Raw genomic sequence first — 20168 nt, forward strand, 5'->3', positions numbered from 1 at the left:
TAGAAAATGTTTATACAATTAGAAACTTTAAACATCAGTCTCCATAGCAGCAAGTCCAACTTCACCACAGTGTATGCAAAAAAAATTGATTGTGCAATGGTGAGGCGTAGTATAGAAACATTTCTGTATTAAATTTATGTTCCAATGCCAGTGCATTTACTAAAAAAATAAAAATAAAAAATGGAAATTAAAACTCTTAACTTGAACTAAAAAGGTAATTGAAATTCCCATCATAAAGAATTTTCAGTCCTTGGTCCTGGATATAAACGTCCACAGACAACAGGGCCAAATTAGTTTGTCCCCAGAGGTGTATCCCACTTGTCAATCTGTCCCAGAGACACAATGTAAACTTTTGGGTGGTTTTTAGTTCATTTGTTTTCTTGTTTGTCTCAAAAAAAACAAAACCACCCCCCTAGCAATTTATAATTTATGCTGAAGAGAAAGTAAAAATCTGAGATTTGAATTTGGATGCTTTTAAATTTGTGTGAGCTATGAGTGCCTCAGGCCGCCGCGGATTATTCTTCATTTTGGATTGACTTCCCCCGCCACTGGACTTTGTTTGCTGGCGTTATCTCTTTAGGATTCTTCAGGAACTGGATGTACCACCTCAGGAGTACGGGTATGGACTGAGTTTCTCTCTATTGCGGGTTTATTCGCCCTCATACCCGTCACACCCACTACTAAGAATTTTTTTCCCCCTGAATTTGTCCACTCCAGCCTCCCATCTGAATAACGCCCTAAGAAATAAAAGCAAAACTCCCTGTGGTCTCTTAGCTCTTCCCACTCAACACAGTTCCACCAGGAAAGCTGCCCAATTCGCCCACTGAGAACTACACGAGTGCCTGCTGCCCACGGCAACGGGGACACCAGCGCTTCCATGCCACAGGGCGCCAATGTCAAGGCAGTAACAGTGGGCCTGGTGCTCCACGGTCGGAAAGGCTGGGAGGGCAGATAGAAGATGGGACTTGTGAGCTGTGAAGCCCCTTGCACACGTGGCTCAGCAGGAGTTCAAGGTCTCAGTAGTTCTCAGTGAGGGGATTGATTTAGTAAATAATCCGCGGATTATTTTTAGTCTGCGGACTAAAATTTAGTGCACGGACTAAAATCCGGCCCATCAGAGCAAAGTCTGTCTCGGTCTAAAATACATCTGGGTGAAAGCAAAAAAAAAAAAAAAAAAAAAACCAAAACAAAGGAGAAAGAAAAAAGAATAAAATAAAAATAAAATAAAATTAAGAAAATTTAGAAAGGGGAAAAAAGCTAAGTGCACAAAGGAAAGTGTTTGGGCGGACTAACGTTTAGTATGCAGACTAAATACGGCCGGGCAAAAGGCACAGGAAGTCCACAAACAAAAAAAATAACACCCCAAAACAACAACAAAACAAAATACCACTGACAGGAACTTTTAAAGCAATCCAATACTACCCCACCTGAGCAGCAATTCATTTTTCCAAAATGAAACGAGACCTTGTATAAGGTTATTTGTCCCAACAAGGGACTGAAGGCTCAAGCTTTCATTTTAAAAAATGAATCTGTTTTGGAGATAAATAAATGCAACAAAAGAAGAAAAAAAAGAAGAAAAAAAGAAAGGAAAAAAAAGACTTTACATACAATATTCTTGTTTGTGGAAAGCAAATGAATTTCACCCCTTTATTTTCATTGGTTGCTTTTTAATTTGGTTTTGGGTTTTCTTGTTTTTGTTATTTGGGTTTTTTTGCTGAGTTACAAAGCTCTCTTAATGGCCATGTCAAATGGAAATGCCAACTCATCCAAAGGCACAACTTTTGTTGCTTTTTGTTTTGCCCCTCCGCCCATCCCTTCAGATCCCAATAAATCTATACCTCACTGAAAAGGTGAGGGACTACTGCAAGTTCATTCTTTGTTCAGGCATGCTGGTGATGCTCAAACACTGACAGAGCCTAACAACCAAACAGCAAGGCCAGACACTCTTTCCTCTTCATTATTCTGGAACTACCACTTTTTTTAACATCTCCAAAAGCAACTGTCAGGCTTAAACGACCCTGGTGCATTTGGCTCTCATCCCCAAGCAACTTCTGATTCTATGTTGTCCCGACTAGCTTGGCATAAGGATCATGTGTTGACTTGGTCAGGTTCCCAAGTTAGGAGCAGGTATTGATCGGATGGAAGGCAGGAGAGCTCTGCAGAGGGACCTTGCCAGGCTGGAATGGTGGGCAGAGGCCAATGGGATGAGACTGAACAAGGCCAAGTGCAGGGTTCTACACTTTGACCACAACAACCCCAAGCAGCACTACAGGCTGGGGACAGAGTGGCTGAAGAACAGCCAGGCAGAAAGGGACCTGGGGGTGCTGGTAGGTAGTAGCAGAACATGAGCCAGCACTGTGCCCAGGTGGCCAAGAGAGTGACTGGCATCTTGGCCTGGATCAGGAAGAGTGTGGCCAGTAGGACAAGGGAGGTTATTCTTCCCCTGTACTCAACACTGGTAAGGCTGCACCTTGAGTGCTGTGCCCAGTTCTGGGCCCCTCAATTCAAGAGAGATGTTGAGATGCTGGTACATGTGCAGAGAAGGGTGACAAAGCTGGTGAGGGGCCTGGAACACAGCCCTGTGAGGAGAGGCTGAGGGAGCTGGGAGTGTTTAGTCTGGAGAAGAGGAGGCTCAGGGGTGACCTCATTGCTGCCTACAACTAGCTGAAGGGAGGCTGTAGCCAGGTGGGGGTTGGTCTCTTCTGTCAGGCAACCAGCAACAGAACAAGGGGGGACAGTCTCAAGTTGTGTTGGGGAGGCCTAGGCTGGATGTTAGGAGGAAATCCTTCACAGATACAGTGATTGGCATTGGAACGGGCTGCCCAGGGAGGTGGTGTTGCCATCCCTGGAGGTGTTGAAGCAAAACCTGTCTAAGGCACTTAGTGCCATGGTCTAGTTGACTGAATAGGGCTGGGTGTTAGGTTGGACTGGATGAGGTTGGAGGTCTCTTCCATCCTGGTTGATTTTACGATTCTATTCAGCTTTGAAGTCTTTGCACACTAGCAAAGGAGTAACTATTTATCTTACTAATGTGAAACCATTCCTATGAGTGTGGAATAGTTCATCCCCCTTCTGAATTTTACTTTTTGCATGCATAGAAAGATGGAAGAAAAAACACAGAAAGCATAGGATTCTCCTATTTCTTTTCATTCACATCAACATTCAGCTCTCAAATAAAACCACATGGGGCAAGCACTAAGCATTGTTTTAACACAATGGTTCCTCTAACTTTTGGTTCATTGACATTCCTCTAACAGACTTTCCATGCACAACGCAGAGTTCTGCAGTCTTGGTCTAATTAAGCCCTGAAGCCAAAGCTTCACAATGTTACACCAAGGTGCTCTTTTAGCCAGGGTGTATTAAAAGACATGACTTCATGCCATTGACTGTTGTGTGGTTTGCATGCAGATTGCATGCTGTGCTCCCCAAGAGAGCAGAGGCTTCTGAAAATGACATCTGTTGCTAACACATCAAGTTTGTGACACCACAGTTAAAATTTTCCTCACCAGCTTCAGAGACTCACACACTTTTGCCAAGAACCACCCACACCACTGATTCAGGCTGACAGTCTGTGCACATCTTTCAGGTTGTAAGTGCATTTTGATGGCACATGAATATTAGGCAAGAGAGAAAGCTCCTCCCTTCAACCAAATGCTTGTACTGTTTACAAGCAAAGTCATCAGGTGTAGGATGAGACCCTCAAATCTACTTCTAAAAAATGCAACCATGTGATACAGTTACCACAGCTTTATGACACAAAGAGGTACTTTGATCACTCAAGTTTAGTCTAATAATTTAGGGTAAATATGACATGTTCACAAACAAAAAATGAAAGGAAAGGAGACACATGCAAGACAGCAATGTATGCACTGAGCCTCGACACAAAAACTCCAAGCTGCACTTAAAGCTCTGCCCTTGGGATCAGTATTGTTGCAAGGGTCTGAGAATTTCAGAAGGGCATTTCTAAAACACATCATTTGGCTATTTTGATGTGCATAAAACTCATTTTTCAAATCAAGGTTAAAAGAGACTGGTGTTGGGAGTTACTTCAAAATATATAGAAGCCCTCCAGCTTCCTTCTGATTAAACCTCCCTATACTTTTTCTAAAAGGCAGCTCAGACATAGTTAACACCTTATTAGTCAAGAATCTTAGCCAGATAGCACTACACACATAGAGGAAAATGAAATAAAGACAGAAGGGTTAAGTGGCTTACAAATGAGCCAACACAGAACTGGGAACAGGACCAGGAACCCGTCTCCAATACTACTTGTTAAGACCACACACTTGTCACTGGGCTCCTTCAATTGAGGACCAGGCAGAGAGAAAAAAAGCTAGCATTTATTACTCAGTGCATGATCCAGGTCTAAAAGCAAGCTTCAAAGCTAAGCAGAACAAAATAGCTCCCCTTCTTCTCACAAAGCACCCACAAAAATACATCCCTGGAAATGCTCTCAGACTTGATGGGGCAGCCTACACACATGTATTGCAATGGGACAGTTAAACAGATGAAACACCACAGATGTTAAACTTAGCATTTGATTCCCATAGTTGCACTGATGCAAATCTCATCTTAACATTGTATTAGTGCTCGCTCATTTGTTGATAAGCAGTACTTTATTTACTGCATAGAAAATGGGCAGAGACAGGGTAATTTACCACCCCACAAAGCTGCCTTCTTTTCTCATGCTTTAGATGGACATAATAGATTTCAAAAATTATGGATTCTACAGGAGGAGCTGGGAGACATGAACTTGCCAGAATAACTTAGGGTTTTAGTTTTGCAGTTCAGTCTCCAGCAGAGCAGTTTTCAGTCTTTGCCTGGAGAATCATTACATACCAAGTGAAAACTGGAACTGTACTCTTTGCAAAGAGGTCAGGGCACAGTTTCAAACCAGGCACAAGTCACTTTCAGTTCATGCTGAAAAAGACAGTTCTGCTCTTCTCCTGCCCATGAAGGTTTGTCATGTTCCCTTGTCTCAACATTTGCAGTCAGAGTTGAATACTTAGCCAGGTAAGAAAGGTGATCCAAGTTCTAAACGTTCATGATTTTTGCTACTACACAAACAAAAATGCAGAAGGGAGAAGGCAGAGAATGACAATGCTCCATGATGAACTTATGCCAATTATGAAAATGCACCCAGAGAAACATCTCATCTCCACTGTACCTTTGTAGGTCACACCTAAAATTCTGAAAGAAGGGTTTGCACTTTCAGCTTTAATTCAAATGCAAGTCCACTTTCAAGATTTCTGACACAAGAATTTTCATTTTCCTTTGTCATCAGTTATAATTAGAAGTGACAAAATGAGCTGTCTATTTATCCATTTTACTGTTTGGTATTATTCCTCAAATCTACAGGATGAGCAGTCGTTTTGGATGCATTACAAGCAAAACAATCTGCTTAAAAAAACAGACAAGAACCAGGAGAGCAGAAGTAGGACAGGATGAAGACATAAAACTGATTCTGTAGAGTGGAAAAACACATTCATGAGAGAGACCAGGTTCTTTACATCCCAGTCCCAGACCATGGGAAAGACAACAGGACTGCCTGCCACAAGCACAGTATTTAAGACAAAGCAATTAAGCATGGTAAAACACATACAAAGAACACACATAGAGGCTACTCAAAATATTTGATAAGCATTTTATAATAGTAGCAGAAATTATTTAAAACAGGCAGAAATATAAATCTGAAAGTCAATATCCAAAACTAGCCTATAACATCTTGGAGGTCTCTTCCAACCTGGTTGATTCTATGATTCTTTTGTGGTTCTACATAACTTCTGTAGTCAGTAGTGGCCAAGTGCTTTAGACAATGTGCCAAAAAGGGTGAAGCTTCACCTTAGATACTCCTTTCCTCTGCTGTAATAACTTGGCTTGAACACAGAGAAGAGCACTTTGAACAGTATCAGTGATGGAAAAAAAGAAGTGCCTACAAAGTTGGGAGGGATCCTGCCTTAATCTGCTGCAACTTTATTGTGATGGTGAAGTGCTGCAGAGAGGGGCCTTCATGTATTCATCCACAATACTGCTGTGCAGAAGGGCAGGGATGTTCAAATCCAATCTAAACAAGACAATCTCTCTCTCTCTCTCTCCCCGCTTGTCCCACTGTTAAACAAATGAGTCCTGTCTTTTTCCATCTCAACACTGACTTGGAAATTATGATTCAAACACCAGTCAGCTATAGATTTGGGGATGGTGAATGAAGTCATTCTCTTGAGTACTCTCAAATTTATCTCACCAACTGTATATTTAAAAGTTGCTTGCATGCGTGAACAGTTTTGAAAGTATCTTCACAACAGGAGAAACAAAGGACAATAAACTACAGCACATCAAAGAGATGCACTGTCCATTTTAAAGAGCTGTCTGTAGTGGAAGCTGTTTCACGTCTATACAATGGAGACAAGGGAAAGGTTATGATACGGTTAAAGAAGACAGCCTTTGCTGATATAACATATTGTGGTTTTCTGCCATCACAAACCATGGCATACTTCTAGCTCAGTAGATAAGTCAGTTCATTACACTGCCATTACATCCAAACATAGGAAAGTCTGATTGGGTGGTGAAGCTCAACATCTTTATTGAAGACCTGGATGAGGGGATTGAGTCCAGCATCAGTAAGTTTGCAGATGACACCAAGCTAGGAGCAGGTGTGGATCTGTTGGAGAGTAGGAGAGCCCTGCAGAGGGACCTTGCCAGGCTGGATGGGTGGGCAGAGGCCAATGGGATGAGACTGAACAAGGCCAAGGTTCTACACTTTGGCCACAACAACCCCAAGCAGCACTACAGGCTGGGGACAGAGTGGCTGGAGAGCAGCCAGGAATAAAGGGACCTGGGGGTACTGGTAGACAGTATGCTGAAGATGAGCCAGCTGAGTGCCCAGGTGGCCAAGACAGCCAGTGGCATCCTGGCTTGAATCAGGAACAGTGTGGCCAGTAGGACAAGGGAAGTTATTTTTCCCCTGTACTCAACACTGGTCAGGCCACACCTTGAATGCTGTGTCCAGTTCTGGGCCCCTCAATTCAAGAGAGATGTTGAGATACTGGAATGTGTCCAGAGAAGGGCAACAAAGCTGATGAAAGACCTGGAACACAAACCCTATGAGGAGAGGCTGAGGGAGCTGGGGGTGTGCAGCCTGGAGAAGAGGAGGCTCAGGGCAGACCTCATTGCTGTCTACAACTACCTGAAGGGAGGCTGCAGCCAGGTGGGGGTTGGTGTCTTCTGCCAGGCAACCAGCAAGAGAACAAGGGGACACAGTCTCAAGTTGTGCCGGGAGAGGTCTAGGCTGGATGTGAGGAGGAAGTTGTTGGTAGAGAGAGTGATTGGCATTGGAATGGGCTGCCCAGGGAGGTGGTGGAGTCACCATCCCTTGAGGTGTTCAAAGCAAAGCCTGGCTGAGGCACTTAGTGCCATGGTCTAGTTGATTGGACAGGGCTAGGTGCTAGGTTGGACTGGATGATCCTGGAGGTCTCTTTCAACCTGATTGATTCTATGATTCTAAATCCACACCATAGAGTTTCAGATGCAACCCACACGTACTAGAGCTTCTGGAGAAAATTCTTAATTGCTGTCCATACACACTTTTGCAGACCAAGAAAATTCCCTGAAGACAAGAAGAGCAATCCATGAGTCTTACTTCTGCAAAGATCACTGGCCTAGATATGACCAGTTTCAGAACACACAGAAGTTAAACATATAGACAGTATCCAAACCTGCCGTTTCACTGGGCATCTCCATTGCAAGAAGCCAACCTGTAGGGCATATGAGCCCTTAAACACTGAAAAATACCCACATTGTATCAAACACTACAGAGCAGCAATGAGAATGCCCTTGTGTCAACTGGCTTACAGCGTGGGTTGCTGTATTCTCAGTCAATCTCTCTCAAACATGCTGAAAATTAGCTGCCTAGTTCTTTCACAAACCCTTCTTAACCTCTGTCTCCTGAGTCTTCTTGGCCATAACTAGTCCACAAAAATAACAACTTCTAGCTACTGCAATCTTCAGCAATTTTGGCAAAGGTTTGTGCTTTTGAGGCTGAAGCTCAAGTCCTGCTGGAAACATACCTATGTACGGGTAAAAAAAAACAACAACTCAGTTGCACTTCCACTTCTTCAATCTATCCTTTTCTGCATATTAGGTGTCCAGAATTCAAAAGTGCTTTTTCTCCCATTACTTTCAATTCTATGACACAGAACCTCCAAAAGGATGTACATGCTCAATGCAAAGCTGTTACACCAATACAAATGGGTAAGTGGGACCAATAGTATGTAATACTACCACTTAAATCTGTCACTGTTCAACATGCTTAAAATGTTGAAAGAAAAGGCTCTTTAGAAAGAATATACTGAGAAGATAAACATCTTAACAACCTGGTTGATTCTATGATTCCATGATTATCAACACTATAGTAAATGATATATTCTGTTAATTTAGTATTTGTACAATTAAAAAAATATCTCATAAATATCATGGAGCTCCTCTGTGATAAACTGGTTTGAAGACTATTCTATATCCAGCTGATGTCAGAAGGAGTTGCGTGCAGAACAACAAGCTACGCTGCCAACACAGCTCTCCAAAACTAATTGTGCTCTAATGCAGAATGCAGATTTCATCTTCTGGCAAGTTCCTCTCAATTCTTTGTAATTGACTTAGTTTCATTTATGAAGACAAATAAAACATAAATAGAAGGAAGTGTCACTTCTTTTCTTGAAGCTTACATCTGTCAAAAAGTCTCTGTTGTGGTCTAATAGACTAACAAGCACATACAAGTGATTCTTAAGACTATTCAGGCAGAAGATGAGTTGCATAGCTGGCTTAGATGCTTAACTCTGCATCCTACAGTGCATCTCTGCACTCCTACTCCACTGCATATTAATTTAACTCTCTCTAATCCAAATATCTTCAGGACAGCAAATCAAATGTGACCCTAATATTCAGTGCTGCAAAGCTTTTGCACTTATTCTTGCAACTTTTAGAATGCAATTCAGAATTGAAGAGACCACTCACAGAATCACAGTATCACAGTATCACCAAGGTTGGAAGAGACCTCACAGATCATCTAGTCCAACCCTTTACCACAGTGCCCAAGGCTAGACCATGGCACCAAGTGCCACATCCAACCTTGCCTTGAACTGCCCCAGGGACGACGACTCCACCACCTCCCCAGGCAGCCCATTCCAGTGTCCAATGACTCTCTCAGTGAAGAACTTTCTCCTCACCTCGAGCCGAAATTTCCCCTGGCGCAGCCTGAGGCTGTGTCCTCTTGTTCTGGAGCTGGCCACCTGAGAGAAGAGAGCAACCTCCTCCTGGCCACAACCACCCTTCAGGTAGTTGTAGACAGCAATAAGGTCACCCCTGAGCCTCCTCTTCTCCAGGCTAAACAACCCCAGCTCCCTAAGCCTCTCCTCGTAGGGCTTGTGCTCGAGGCCTCTCACCAGCCTCGTCGCCCTTCTCTGGACACGCTCAAGCATCTCAGTGTCCTTCCTAAACTGGGGGGCCCAGAACTGAACGCAGTACTCGAGGTGTGGTCTGACCAGTGCAGAGTACAGGGGCAGAATGACCTCCCTGCTCCTGCTGACCACACCACTCCTGATACAGGCCAGGATGCCACTGGCTCTCTTGGCCACCTGGGCACACTGCTGGCTCATGTTCAGGCGGGTATCAATCAGTACCCCCAGATCCCTCTCTGTCTGGCTGCTCTCCAGCCACTCCGACCCCAGCCTGTATCTCTGCATGGGGTTGTTGTGGCCAAAGTGTAGCACCCTGCACTTTGAGCTATTGAACCCCATCCCATTGGCCTCTGCCCATCTGTGCAGGCGGTCAAGGTCCCGCTGCAGAGCCCTTCTGCCCTCCAGCTCAGTCACATCTGCCCCCAGCTTAGTGTCATCTGCAAACTTGCTGATGACTGACTCGATGCCCTCATCCAGATCATCTATGAAGATGTTAAAGAGGATGGGGCCCAGCACTGATCCCTGAGGGACACCACTAGTGACTGGCCGCCAGCTGGATGTGGCACCATTCACCACCACTCTCTGGGTCCGACCCTCCAGCCAGTTCCTAACCCAGCACAGAGTGTTACCATCCAAGCCGCGGGCTGACAGCTTAGCCAGCAGTTTGCTGTGGGGGACAGTGTCAAAGGCCTTGCTGAAGTCCAGATAGACCACATCCACAGGCCTCCCCACATCCACCAAGCGGGTCACCTGATCATAGAAGGAGATCAGGTTAGAAAGGCAGGATCTGCCCTTCCTAAACCCATGCTGGCTGGACCTGAGATCTTTGCCATCCCTCAGGTGCGCAGTTATTGGCCCCAAGAGAACCTGCTCCATCAGTTTCCCTGGCACTGAGGTCAGGCTGACGGGTCTGTAGTTCCCAGGTTCCTCCATCCGACCCTTTTTGTGGATGGGGACCACGTTGGCCATTTTCCAGTCTCCTGGAACCTCTCCGGTGAGCCAGGACTCCTGGAAAATGATGGAGAGTGGCTTGGCCAGCTCAGCTGCCAGCTCTCTCAGCACCCTGGGATGGATCCCATCTGGTCCCATGGACTTGTGGGTGTCCAGATGGGATCCCCAGATGGAAGTGACCTCTGGGGATGACCTTCTAAAGCAGGATCACCCAGGGCAGGCTGCACAAGAATGTGTCCAGGCAGATTTGAAAAGTCTCCAGGAAGGAGTGTCCACAACCTCTCTGGGTACCCTGGTCCAGTGCTCCAGCACTCTTGAAGAAAAAAAGTTTTCACTTCTGTTCAGGTGGAATTCTCTGTATTCTAGTTTGTATGCTGTTTCTCCTTGTCCTATTACATGGCACCACTGAGTTGGAAGGCAGAAGGGCTCTGCAGCGGGACCTTGACCGCCTGGACAGATGGGCAGAGTCCAATGGGATGGGGTTCAATAGCTCCAAGTGCAGGGTGCTGCACTTTGGCTACAACAACCCCATGCAGAGATACAGGCTGGGGTCGGAGTGGCTGGAGAGCAGCCAGACAGAGAGGGATCTGGGGGTGCTGATTGATACCCGCCTGAACATGAGCCAGCAGTGTGCCCAGGTGGCCAAGAGAGCCAGTGGCATCCTGGCCTGCATCAGGAATGGTGTGGTCAGCAGGAGCAGGGAGGTCATTCTGCCCCTGTACTCTGCACTGGTTAGACCACACCTTGAGTATTGTGTTCAGTTCTGGGCCCCCCAGTTTAAAAGGGATGCTGAGATGCTTGAGCGTGTCCAGAGAAGGGCGACGAGGCTGGTGAGAGGCCTTGAGCACAAGCCTTATGAGGAGAGGCTGAGGGAGCTGGGATTGTTTAGCCTGGAGAAGAGGAGGCTCAGGGGTGACCTTATTGCTGTCTACAACTACCTGAGGGGTGGTTGTGGCCAGGGGGAGGTTGCTCTCTTCTCTCAGGTGGCCAGCGCCAGTACGAGAGGACACAGCCTCAGGCTGCGCCAGGGGAAATTTAGGCTCGAGGTGAGGAGAAAGTTCTTCACTGAGAGAGTCATTGGACACTGGAATGGGCTGCCCGGGGAGGTGGTGGAGTCGCCGTCCCTGGGGCACTTCAAGGCAGGGTTGGACGTGGCACTTGGTGCCATGGTCTAGCCTTGAGCTCTGTGGTAAAGGGTTGGACTTGATGATCTATGAGGTCTCTTCCAACCCTGATGATACTGTGATACTGTGAAGAGAGCCCAGTCCCATCTCTTGACTTCCCACTGATAAGATCCCATCTTAGTTTTCTCTTTTCTGAGCTCCAGGTCTCTCCATCTCTCCTTGAAGAGAGATGCTCCAGTCCCATCTTCACGGCACTCTACTGGACTCTTTCCAGTAGCTCACTATCTCCTTTGAACTGAGGAACCCAGAACTGGACTCCCACTCCTGGGGATTTAATTTGCTCTAACATTTTCCTCTGTTAACATATTGTATTAAAAAGACTCATTGGATTTACTGACCTCTCATACTCTTATAGACCACTTAACACAGAAATAACAGAAATACAAACAGAGATTAGTGGGGAAAATCAAAGTGGTGTGTAACTCATTGGAGAATCTATCACATAAGAAGTGACTTGCAGTACCTGACCTGGCAAGTACCTATCAGATACACGGCCCTTTAATGCAGATTAGTTTATCCAGAGGTTTTACCACAACAGAACACCTGGTCCAAAAGAGTCTGATGTGTACACAGCTCAACCCTTCCACATATAATGCACTGCTTTCTTTGCAGAAGGAAACCTGAGCTGTTAAGATATGATGAGAATATACCAACTGCATCAGACATTTCTCAAGCACCAAAAATAAAGCATTAACTACTCAGACTTCAATTACTTAAGACTCAATATTTAATTAGTCTCCCAGGTGTGGAATAAGTTAAAAGGTTCTTCAAAAGGTCAAGTATTCACCATTCCTTGGTATGTAGAATACAGCCTAATTGCATGGCAACATGTTTGTTTCAGTGCTAGCAGTTCCCTCGATGATGGAGGTTAAAGTATTGTCTGCAATAGTGTCTCCTTGTGAAAGCTAGATGATAAGAACTCCTAACAAGCAACTCCTGGAAAGCAGAATTCCCCTCAACACCACATCTAAAAATGTCCTAACATCTGTAAGAGAACTAGTTAAGGAAGTGACTGTCAGCCCTTATCACATTAATTACCAGCATTACCAAAGCAACACAACTATCACTGGAACACTTTCCAGGTGACTTCTGTGCATTTCATTTTATAGCCAGACAGGATTCAGATACATTGCAATCTGCTATAAACACACATACCACTGTTTAAAAAAAAACCCACAGAACAAAACAAAAAAACCCCACCTGTTGAAGTTGTGTAACCTCAAAACCTCCCACAACCATTAGATATTACACAGTGCATTGCTTCAGTACCTTCTCCTTATCTGCATCTAAAATCCCCACCTTAAAGGCACTCAGTTTAGACTGAAAGCCACTAAGCCACTGAACTTCTTGAACTTTTACTTTCAGCCCACATCTTTATTATGCAGTCCATATAGGAGACTCACCTTAGTCCATGGATGTGCCTTAATCTGAGGGAATTTGAATTCAGTATAGTTTGGATTCATTTCTCTAATTTGCTCCCTTGTAGGCGTTCCCAAAACCTAGAGAGGAAAGAGAAAAAAGGGAAATTAACTGTACTTCATATTCACATGGTAATGAAAAGCACAGTATAATCCACCACATACTGAGACAACTGAATTCAATCCCTGTAACTAGTAAGTTCGTGTACTGCTGAATCACAGAATTGCCTAGATTGGAAAAGACCTTTAATATCATCAAGTCCTATCATTCACTTAATAACTGGCGAGCCCTTGACTAAACCATATCCCTAAGCACTATGTCTACAAGACTCAAATACCTCTAGGGATGGGGAAATATTTTTTTCCAGAAACAAACGGGAAGGCAACTTCTCTCCTGGGAGCTTCTGATCCTGTTAGAACCAGAAAAGTTGAGCCAGCAGGTGTAGGATGACCAAGACCATATCTAGCTAGGTTTTTAGCATCTACACAGAAGACTTCAAAACTTTTCTGGGCAACCTGCTGCAGTTTTGACCACTCTTAGAGTACCAAAAGTGTTTTGTTGCATTCAAATGAAGTTTCCTATGTTTTGCTTTCTGTTGCCACCTCTTCTCAGTGGTGCCTGCTAACCAGGTAAGAGCCTGTCCTTTCCTCATTCTCTCCTATCAGATATTTATGTGTGTTGATGAGAAGCCTCTGAGCCTTCTCTGTTTCAGGCTGAAGAGCCCCAGCTTTTGCAATCTCTCCCTTGACAGATGTCCCACTCTCCTAAGTCATCTTTGCAGCCCCTGCTCCAACTTTGGTAGTCTCTTGCTGGCAATTCTGCTCATGATCCAAGCCTGTTGTAAAAAATAATATTTTATTCTATAGGTTTTTTTCCCACAAAATTCAAACATCTTTCTCAAATTTCATGATGCTTCATTGGGGAAGTGCATTCACTTTCATTAGACTACTATAAAGGAACATATTCAGAGATAGCAGCTCACTATGTAAGGCTGATTAAGGATCAGACCAGTAGTTCAGACTGCACATTTACAAGTCAAGAACAGCAACTCTTTGATGAGCTTAGCAGATCAGGAAGTTACTGCTGATGGAAGCCAGACAGGTTTCCCTCCACTCATTGCCCCAAAATGTGCTGGCTTTGGTGGTGCTTCTTTGGCTCAGTGTGGAAAATAAACTTAACTTGGAAGTGTATCATATCTTGTTTACTTGTACAAATTTGCATTTTTGATTCCCAGAATCTGCACAATGGCATTTATGCATCCAAATTAGTAGCTGTATGAGAAATGACACATAACTTCACATCTTTTTGTAGAGGTGGACAGGTTTTGTATGGATTTCAGATCTCTCTTCAGGGAACAAGGTCTACAATGCAGTATTATTGCTTTCTGGTCAGTTAGCACAAGCATCATTGCCTTCCAACTATATATAAAAACTACAAAGCACATTCAAGAAATCCTGTTGTCTTCTGCTTGTGCATAGTTACTGGGAACTGTTTTGTTCTGCAAAGAAAAATGCAAAGGGCAGAAAACAGAGGAGTCACCCAGGAACCCTGTAGAGCCACGCTATTTTCTCCTCGTGATCAATCTCTCACCACACAGATTAGCCTAACTTTATCACCTCATCTCATGAGACCCTACTGTCACCAGTAGGAAGCAAACAAGGCAACACGACATTGCTGCTCCATTCTACTGCTCAATGGAGCAATATTGGGTTGTATATTCTGGTACCCATGAACATTTTGATTCTGTTAGACGAATGGATTTACTCTAGGTGGTCCTGCTCTAGCAGACAAGTTGGACTGGATGATCTTTAGAGGTCCCATCAAACTCCTAACATTCTGAATTTCTGTGAAATGCACTCTAAAGAGTCAGGTAAAGGCATAAGAGAGCAACTTAATTGTTGTCTAATTAATTTATGCATCAGAGAAAATACCACTGGGCATTTCAAAAGGAACTTGGTATCTCTATTTTTTAAAGCAGTGACACACAAACTAAGATAACTACCCAAAAAAGCAATCTTTTAAATAAACAGCAGCTGCAGAAATAAAGTCAGCAACTCATTCAGACAGTTGTTTCTTGGCTAACAGATTTAACTGACAAGTTGAACAAAATGAATGATCACATAACTCCTACCTTCCCACCACCCAACTAGGATTTAAATCCCACCTACTCTAAGTGCCAAGAGTTGCCTTCAGAGAGGACAGATGATTTTTCTGTGTATGTCTGAAAACACTGTTCTTGCTCAGGTGGTAAAAAAGGTGGTGTTTGCAGGATTCCATGCATTTTACACCACTTTTCAAAGGAAAGATGAACTGGTAAAAGAATGTGCCCTTCCCTGCTAGTTTTCTGTCTGGCTCACCCCTAAGCACTGGTCACCCAGCTATCAGCCCTGCCAGGATGGTGCTGCTCTCAAAGTTTCAAGTGCTAAAAGGTAAGAGGATTTTACACCCACAAATGTTATTTTTTTATGCCAATTCAAGCATAAGCCATTTTCAAAACCTTGGCAGCTTTACCCTGGCCTGCATTAGGAACAGTGTGGTCTGTAGAACAAGGGAGGTTATTCCCTCCCTGTACTCAACATTGGTCAGGCCACACCTTCAGTTCTGTGTCCAGTTCTAGGCCTCTCAATTCAAGAGAGATGTTGAGATACTGGAACATGTCCGGAGAAGGGCAACAAAGCTGGTGAGGGGCCTATGAGGAGAGGCTGAGGGAGCTGGGGGTGTTTAGCCTGGAGAAAAGGAGGCTCAGGGGTGACCTCGTTGCTGTCTACAACTACCTGAAGGGAGGCTGTAGCCAGCTGGAGGTTGGTCTCTTCTGCCAGGCACTCAGCAAGAGAACAAGGGGACACAGTCTCAAGTTGTGCCAGGGGAGGTCTAGGCTGGATGTTAGGAGGAAGTTCTTGCCAGAGAGAGTGATTTGCATCCCTGGAGGTGTTGAAGCAAAGCCTGGCTGAGGCACTTAGTGCCATGGTCTAGTTGATTGGACAGGGCTGGGTGCTAGGTTGGACTGGCTGATCTTGGAGGTCTCTTCCAACCTGCTTGATTCTATGATTCTACAAAATTAACTTCTTGAAAAATTACAGGTAACTTACATTGCTTTCCCCACTGCTTCTAAATGGTAAGCTTTCAGGCCCCCCTAGTATAAACAGGGCTTTTTAAAATGTGTATTTACCTCCTTTAACCTTTTTCTCAACAAATTCTTTTAATAGTCTTCTTAGGAAGAAGCAAAGGGTAGATCTGGTTTTATAAATAGCCAAAATTCAACAAAATAGTTCAGCTGCCAAGGCTGCTCAGAACAGGAGCCTACGCAGTCTGAGTATTTTTATTTTAAAACTTCCTATAGCATCAGAGAGAATTCACATTAGACAGACAAGGGCAATTTCAAAGCAGGACCAATGGACATAATGGCTAGTCACACGTTTCACTACAAATAATGTGATGAAATGAAAACAACCCCAAAACTCAAGCACAGGCATCTAAACAGCAGCACCTATGGTCTCATGAATACTTAAGAAGGCACTGAGGAGGGATCATGCTAGGTAACATAGAATCAAGCAGGTTGGAAGAGACCTCCAAGATTATCCAGTCCAACCTAACACCCGGCCCTGTCCAGTCAACCAGACCATGGCACTAAGTGCCTCAGCCAGGCTTCTTGAACACCTCCAAGGATAGCAACTCCACCACCCCTCCCTAGGCAGCCCATTCCAATGGCAAATCACTCTCTCTGGGAAGAACTTCCTCCTAACATCCAGCCTAGACCTCCCTGGACACAACTTGAGACTGCGTCCCCTTGTTCTGTTGCTGGTTGCCTGGCAGAAGAGATCAACCCCACCTGGCTACAGCCTCCCTTCAGGTAGTTGTAGGCAGCAATGAGGTCACCCCTGAGCTTCCTCTTCTCCAGGCTAAACAACCCCAGCTACCTCAGCCTGTGTTCCAGGCTGATTCTATGATTACCACCAAGGTTTTAGTCTATTAGGAATCTCTGAGAACCATGGTGAGGAGTAACACTCATTTAAGCTACTGCAAACTTGGGCAAATCTCTTGTTTTAAAGAAATTATGTATGTGACTTCTCTGAAATGCAAAGCAGAAGCAAAAATTACTGCAGTAATTCTGCCAAAAATGTGCATGCAACAGCTGCTCTTGCTATATCTACTCTGAAAATGCTATGGAGCAGATGTTCCTTGGAAAAAGGTTTCACAGCATCATAGAATGGTTGAGGTTGGAAGTGACCTCTGGAAAGCCATCTGGTCCAACCCCCCTGCAGAAGCAGCATTGGTGAAAGACGGATGCCCAAGACCAGATGGCTTCCAAATATCCGCAAGGACAGAGACTCCACAACCTCTCTGGGCAACATGCTCCACTACTTGACCACTCTCATGGTTAAAAACAGTTTGCTTGGTCTTAGATTTAATTTCACATATTTTAATTCATGCACAATGTGCCTTGTCCTTTCACAGGAAATCGAATGAAAGAGTGGCTCCCTTTTTATTTGCACCTTGCCCTCAGATATTGCTATAGGCTAATAAGATCTCCCCTGAATTTGCAACAGTCAGAGAGCTTTTAAGAATATTAAGTCCAACACTGAATTATGCAGGTCCATGCGGATTAGGACATACTAATCTACTTCTTGGGGACAAATACAGTTGTCTGATGTCATCAACTGTATCTGAAATGAAGGCTAAACTTTTGAATGACCATGATTTTTATGAGATTAGAAAGGATCTTCCTATAAGTCAAGACAGTGGGTCAGCTAGGAATTGCTCTTCATTCCTGACTGTGATCATCATTGTGCTAGTTTGAGCCTAGCTGGGATATTCTGGTGAGAAGAATTAGATGATAGGCTGTGAGATGGAAACAATGGTGATGTCTGCTGCACTCATAAGCTTGCTTGAGATGTATAAAAACAAGAACACAAATCTACATAACACAGTTGCTCTTGGGCTCTGGCTGACTGCACTTCTCTCTCTAACCTGCTGTGCTAGTTTGAAGCTAGCTAGAATGTTTTGGTGAGAAGAACTAGATTACAGGCTGTGAAAAGGAAACAATGGTGATGTCTGCTGCACTAATAGGCTTGCTGAGATGCACAAGAACAAGAATACAAACATAGATAGGGAAGACACTCTCTGTCTGGGCTGTGGGCTGCATTTCTCTCTCTGACCTAACCTGCCATCTCTCTGATTAATGCACTTGCTTCCTAACCCCCCTGGCCTACCCTCCATTCTTCCTTGGGCACAAGGCAACGTCTAGGGTAAGGAAAAAGGTGGAAGGGCGGTTGGGAACCCATCCTGGGGACTCAGGTTTCTGCAAGGGCTGTTGTGTTTCTGTATTACTTTTAAACTTACATATTTCTGTATATAACTATATAGTAAATACCTGCTTGTATATTGTGCTAAGCTGTCAATATAAAGCTTCAATTTCCAGAGCCACCTGAGTCTAGTCTGGGTGATTTCCAAAGTGTGGGGGGAGCAGATAACACCCAAACCATCACACCTGCTAATCCCTCTGCTTCCTAATCCCCCTCTCCAAACTCACCTTGAATGTAAGGCAAAGTCTGGGATAAGGTAGAGGGGTAGAAAGGAAGGTGGAAGGGCGGTTGGGAGCCCCTCTTGGGGACTCTGCTTTATGGGAGGGCTGTTGTGTTCCTGTATTACTTTTGAACTTGTCTATTTCTGTCTATAGCTGTATAGATTGTAAATACCTGCTTGTATATTGCGCTAAGCTGTAAATATAAAGCTTCATTCTTTAATTTCCAGCTTGGTTGAGTTTAGTCTGGGTGATTGTCACAAGTGTGAGGGGGGCAGGTAACACCCAAACCACCACAATGATGTCTTAAATAAAAATAAATAAATATTGTTTACTAAAATTAGCTAAAGAATATATTTACTGAGAATACAGACACTGCTCTGATACTCTTAAGAGAAAAACCTGAACACAAGTTTCTCAAGTACTTTCTGGGAAGGTTCTTTCAAATATTTTTTTATTCCAGGAACAGAAGTCATGAAGGTAGGGTAATGGTATCTATCTCAAGAAATTAAATGAAAGCTAGAGCCTCCCAATAACATCATACTTATCAAAGAAGGGGAGATTTATGAATCTGGAATAAGCTCTGAAGTTGATTACAAATATTGCAAAGACCTTAATTCTATGTTGTTGCAATCCAGCTTTAATAAGAGGAAAAGATGGATGATATTTAGCTCCAGAACACACCTTAACTACACTCCAGTACTGAATACAGCTGCAGCCCACACCTGGCTTCACTGTAGAAAACCGCAGAGTTAGTTATGACCAAACCCACACCATACTGTGTCCAGTTCTGGGCTCCTCAATTCAAGAGAGATGTTGAGATACTGGAATGTGTCCAGAGGAGGGAGACAAAGCTGATGAGAGGCCTGAACACAGCCCTGTGAGGAGAGGATGAGGGAGCTGGGGGTGTTTAGCCTGGAGAAGAGGAGGCTCAGGAGTGACCTCACTACTGTCTACAACTACCTGAAGGGAGGCTGTAGCCAGGTTGGGGCTGGTCACTTCTCCCAAGCAACCAGCAACAGAACAAGGGGACAGAGTCTCAAGTTGTGCCAGAGGAGGTACAGGCTGGATGTTAGGAGGAAGCTCTTCACAGAGGGTGATTGGCATTGGAATGGGCTGCTCAGAGAGGTGGCAGAGTCGCTGTCCCTGGAGGTGTTGAAGCAAAGCCTGGATGAGGCACTTTGTGCCATGATCTAGTTGACTGAATAGGGCTAGGTGCTAGATTGGACTGGATGATCTTGGAGGTCTCTTCCAACTTGGTTGATTCTATGATTTCAACACCAGAGGATAAGCTGCAAAGGTTTCAACAAAGTCCAGTGGAATAAATGCCCTTTATGACAATCACTGTTACTTCTAAACCTTTGTTCAAAAGTAAGACCCAGTTAAAAGCAAAGGGACACCAAGGATTCTGAAGCTCCATCTATTCATGACTGATCTAGAAGGGGAGATGGTGATTATTTAAATCAGAAACCTCTAGAGAGCCATGGTTAAAGTGGTATAATGATCTTCCCTGGGAAGACAGTGCAAGTTTATATGGAAACATGCTCCTGAAAGCACAGCTAACCAGATGGCACAATTAATACTTCTCCAAACATCTCTGTACCTCTTCAGAAAGTTGAGAAGTGTGTCAAATAGTTACTTTAA

At 44.3% G+C, this 20168-nt stretch overlaps 1 protein-coding gene across 2 annotated transcripts in view; it reads right to left on the bottom strand.

The window, feature by feature from the left end:
* GSK3B (glycogen synthase kinase 3 beta) overlaps nt 1-20168 on the bottom strand; it is a 180520-nt gene that overhangs the window by 22594 nt on the left and 137758 nt on the right. For both annotated transcript variants that reach the window (XM_064143375.1, XM_064143374.1), the window contains exon 8: nt 12988-13083. In XM_064143375.1, coding sequence (XP_063999445.1) covers nt 12988-13083 — 96 coding nt within the window. The remainder of the gene's footprint in view (nt 1-12987; nt 13084-20168) is intronic.

The sequence above is a fragment of the Pogoniulus pusillus genome, chromosome 5 (genome assembly GCF_015220805.1).
Source record: "Pogoniulus pusillus isolate bPogPus1 chromosome 5, bPogPus1.pri, whole genome shotgun sequence".
Classification (NCBI taxonomy): Eukaryota; Metazoa; Chordata; class Aves; order Piciformes; family Lybiidae; genus Pogoniulus; species Pogoniulus pusillus.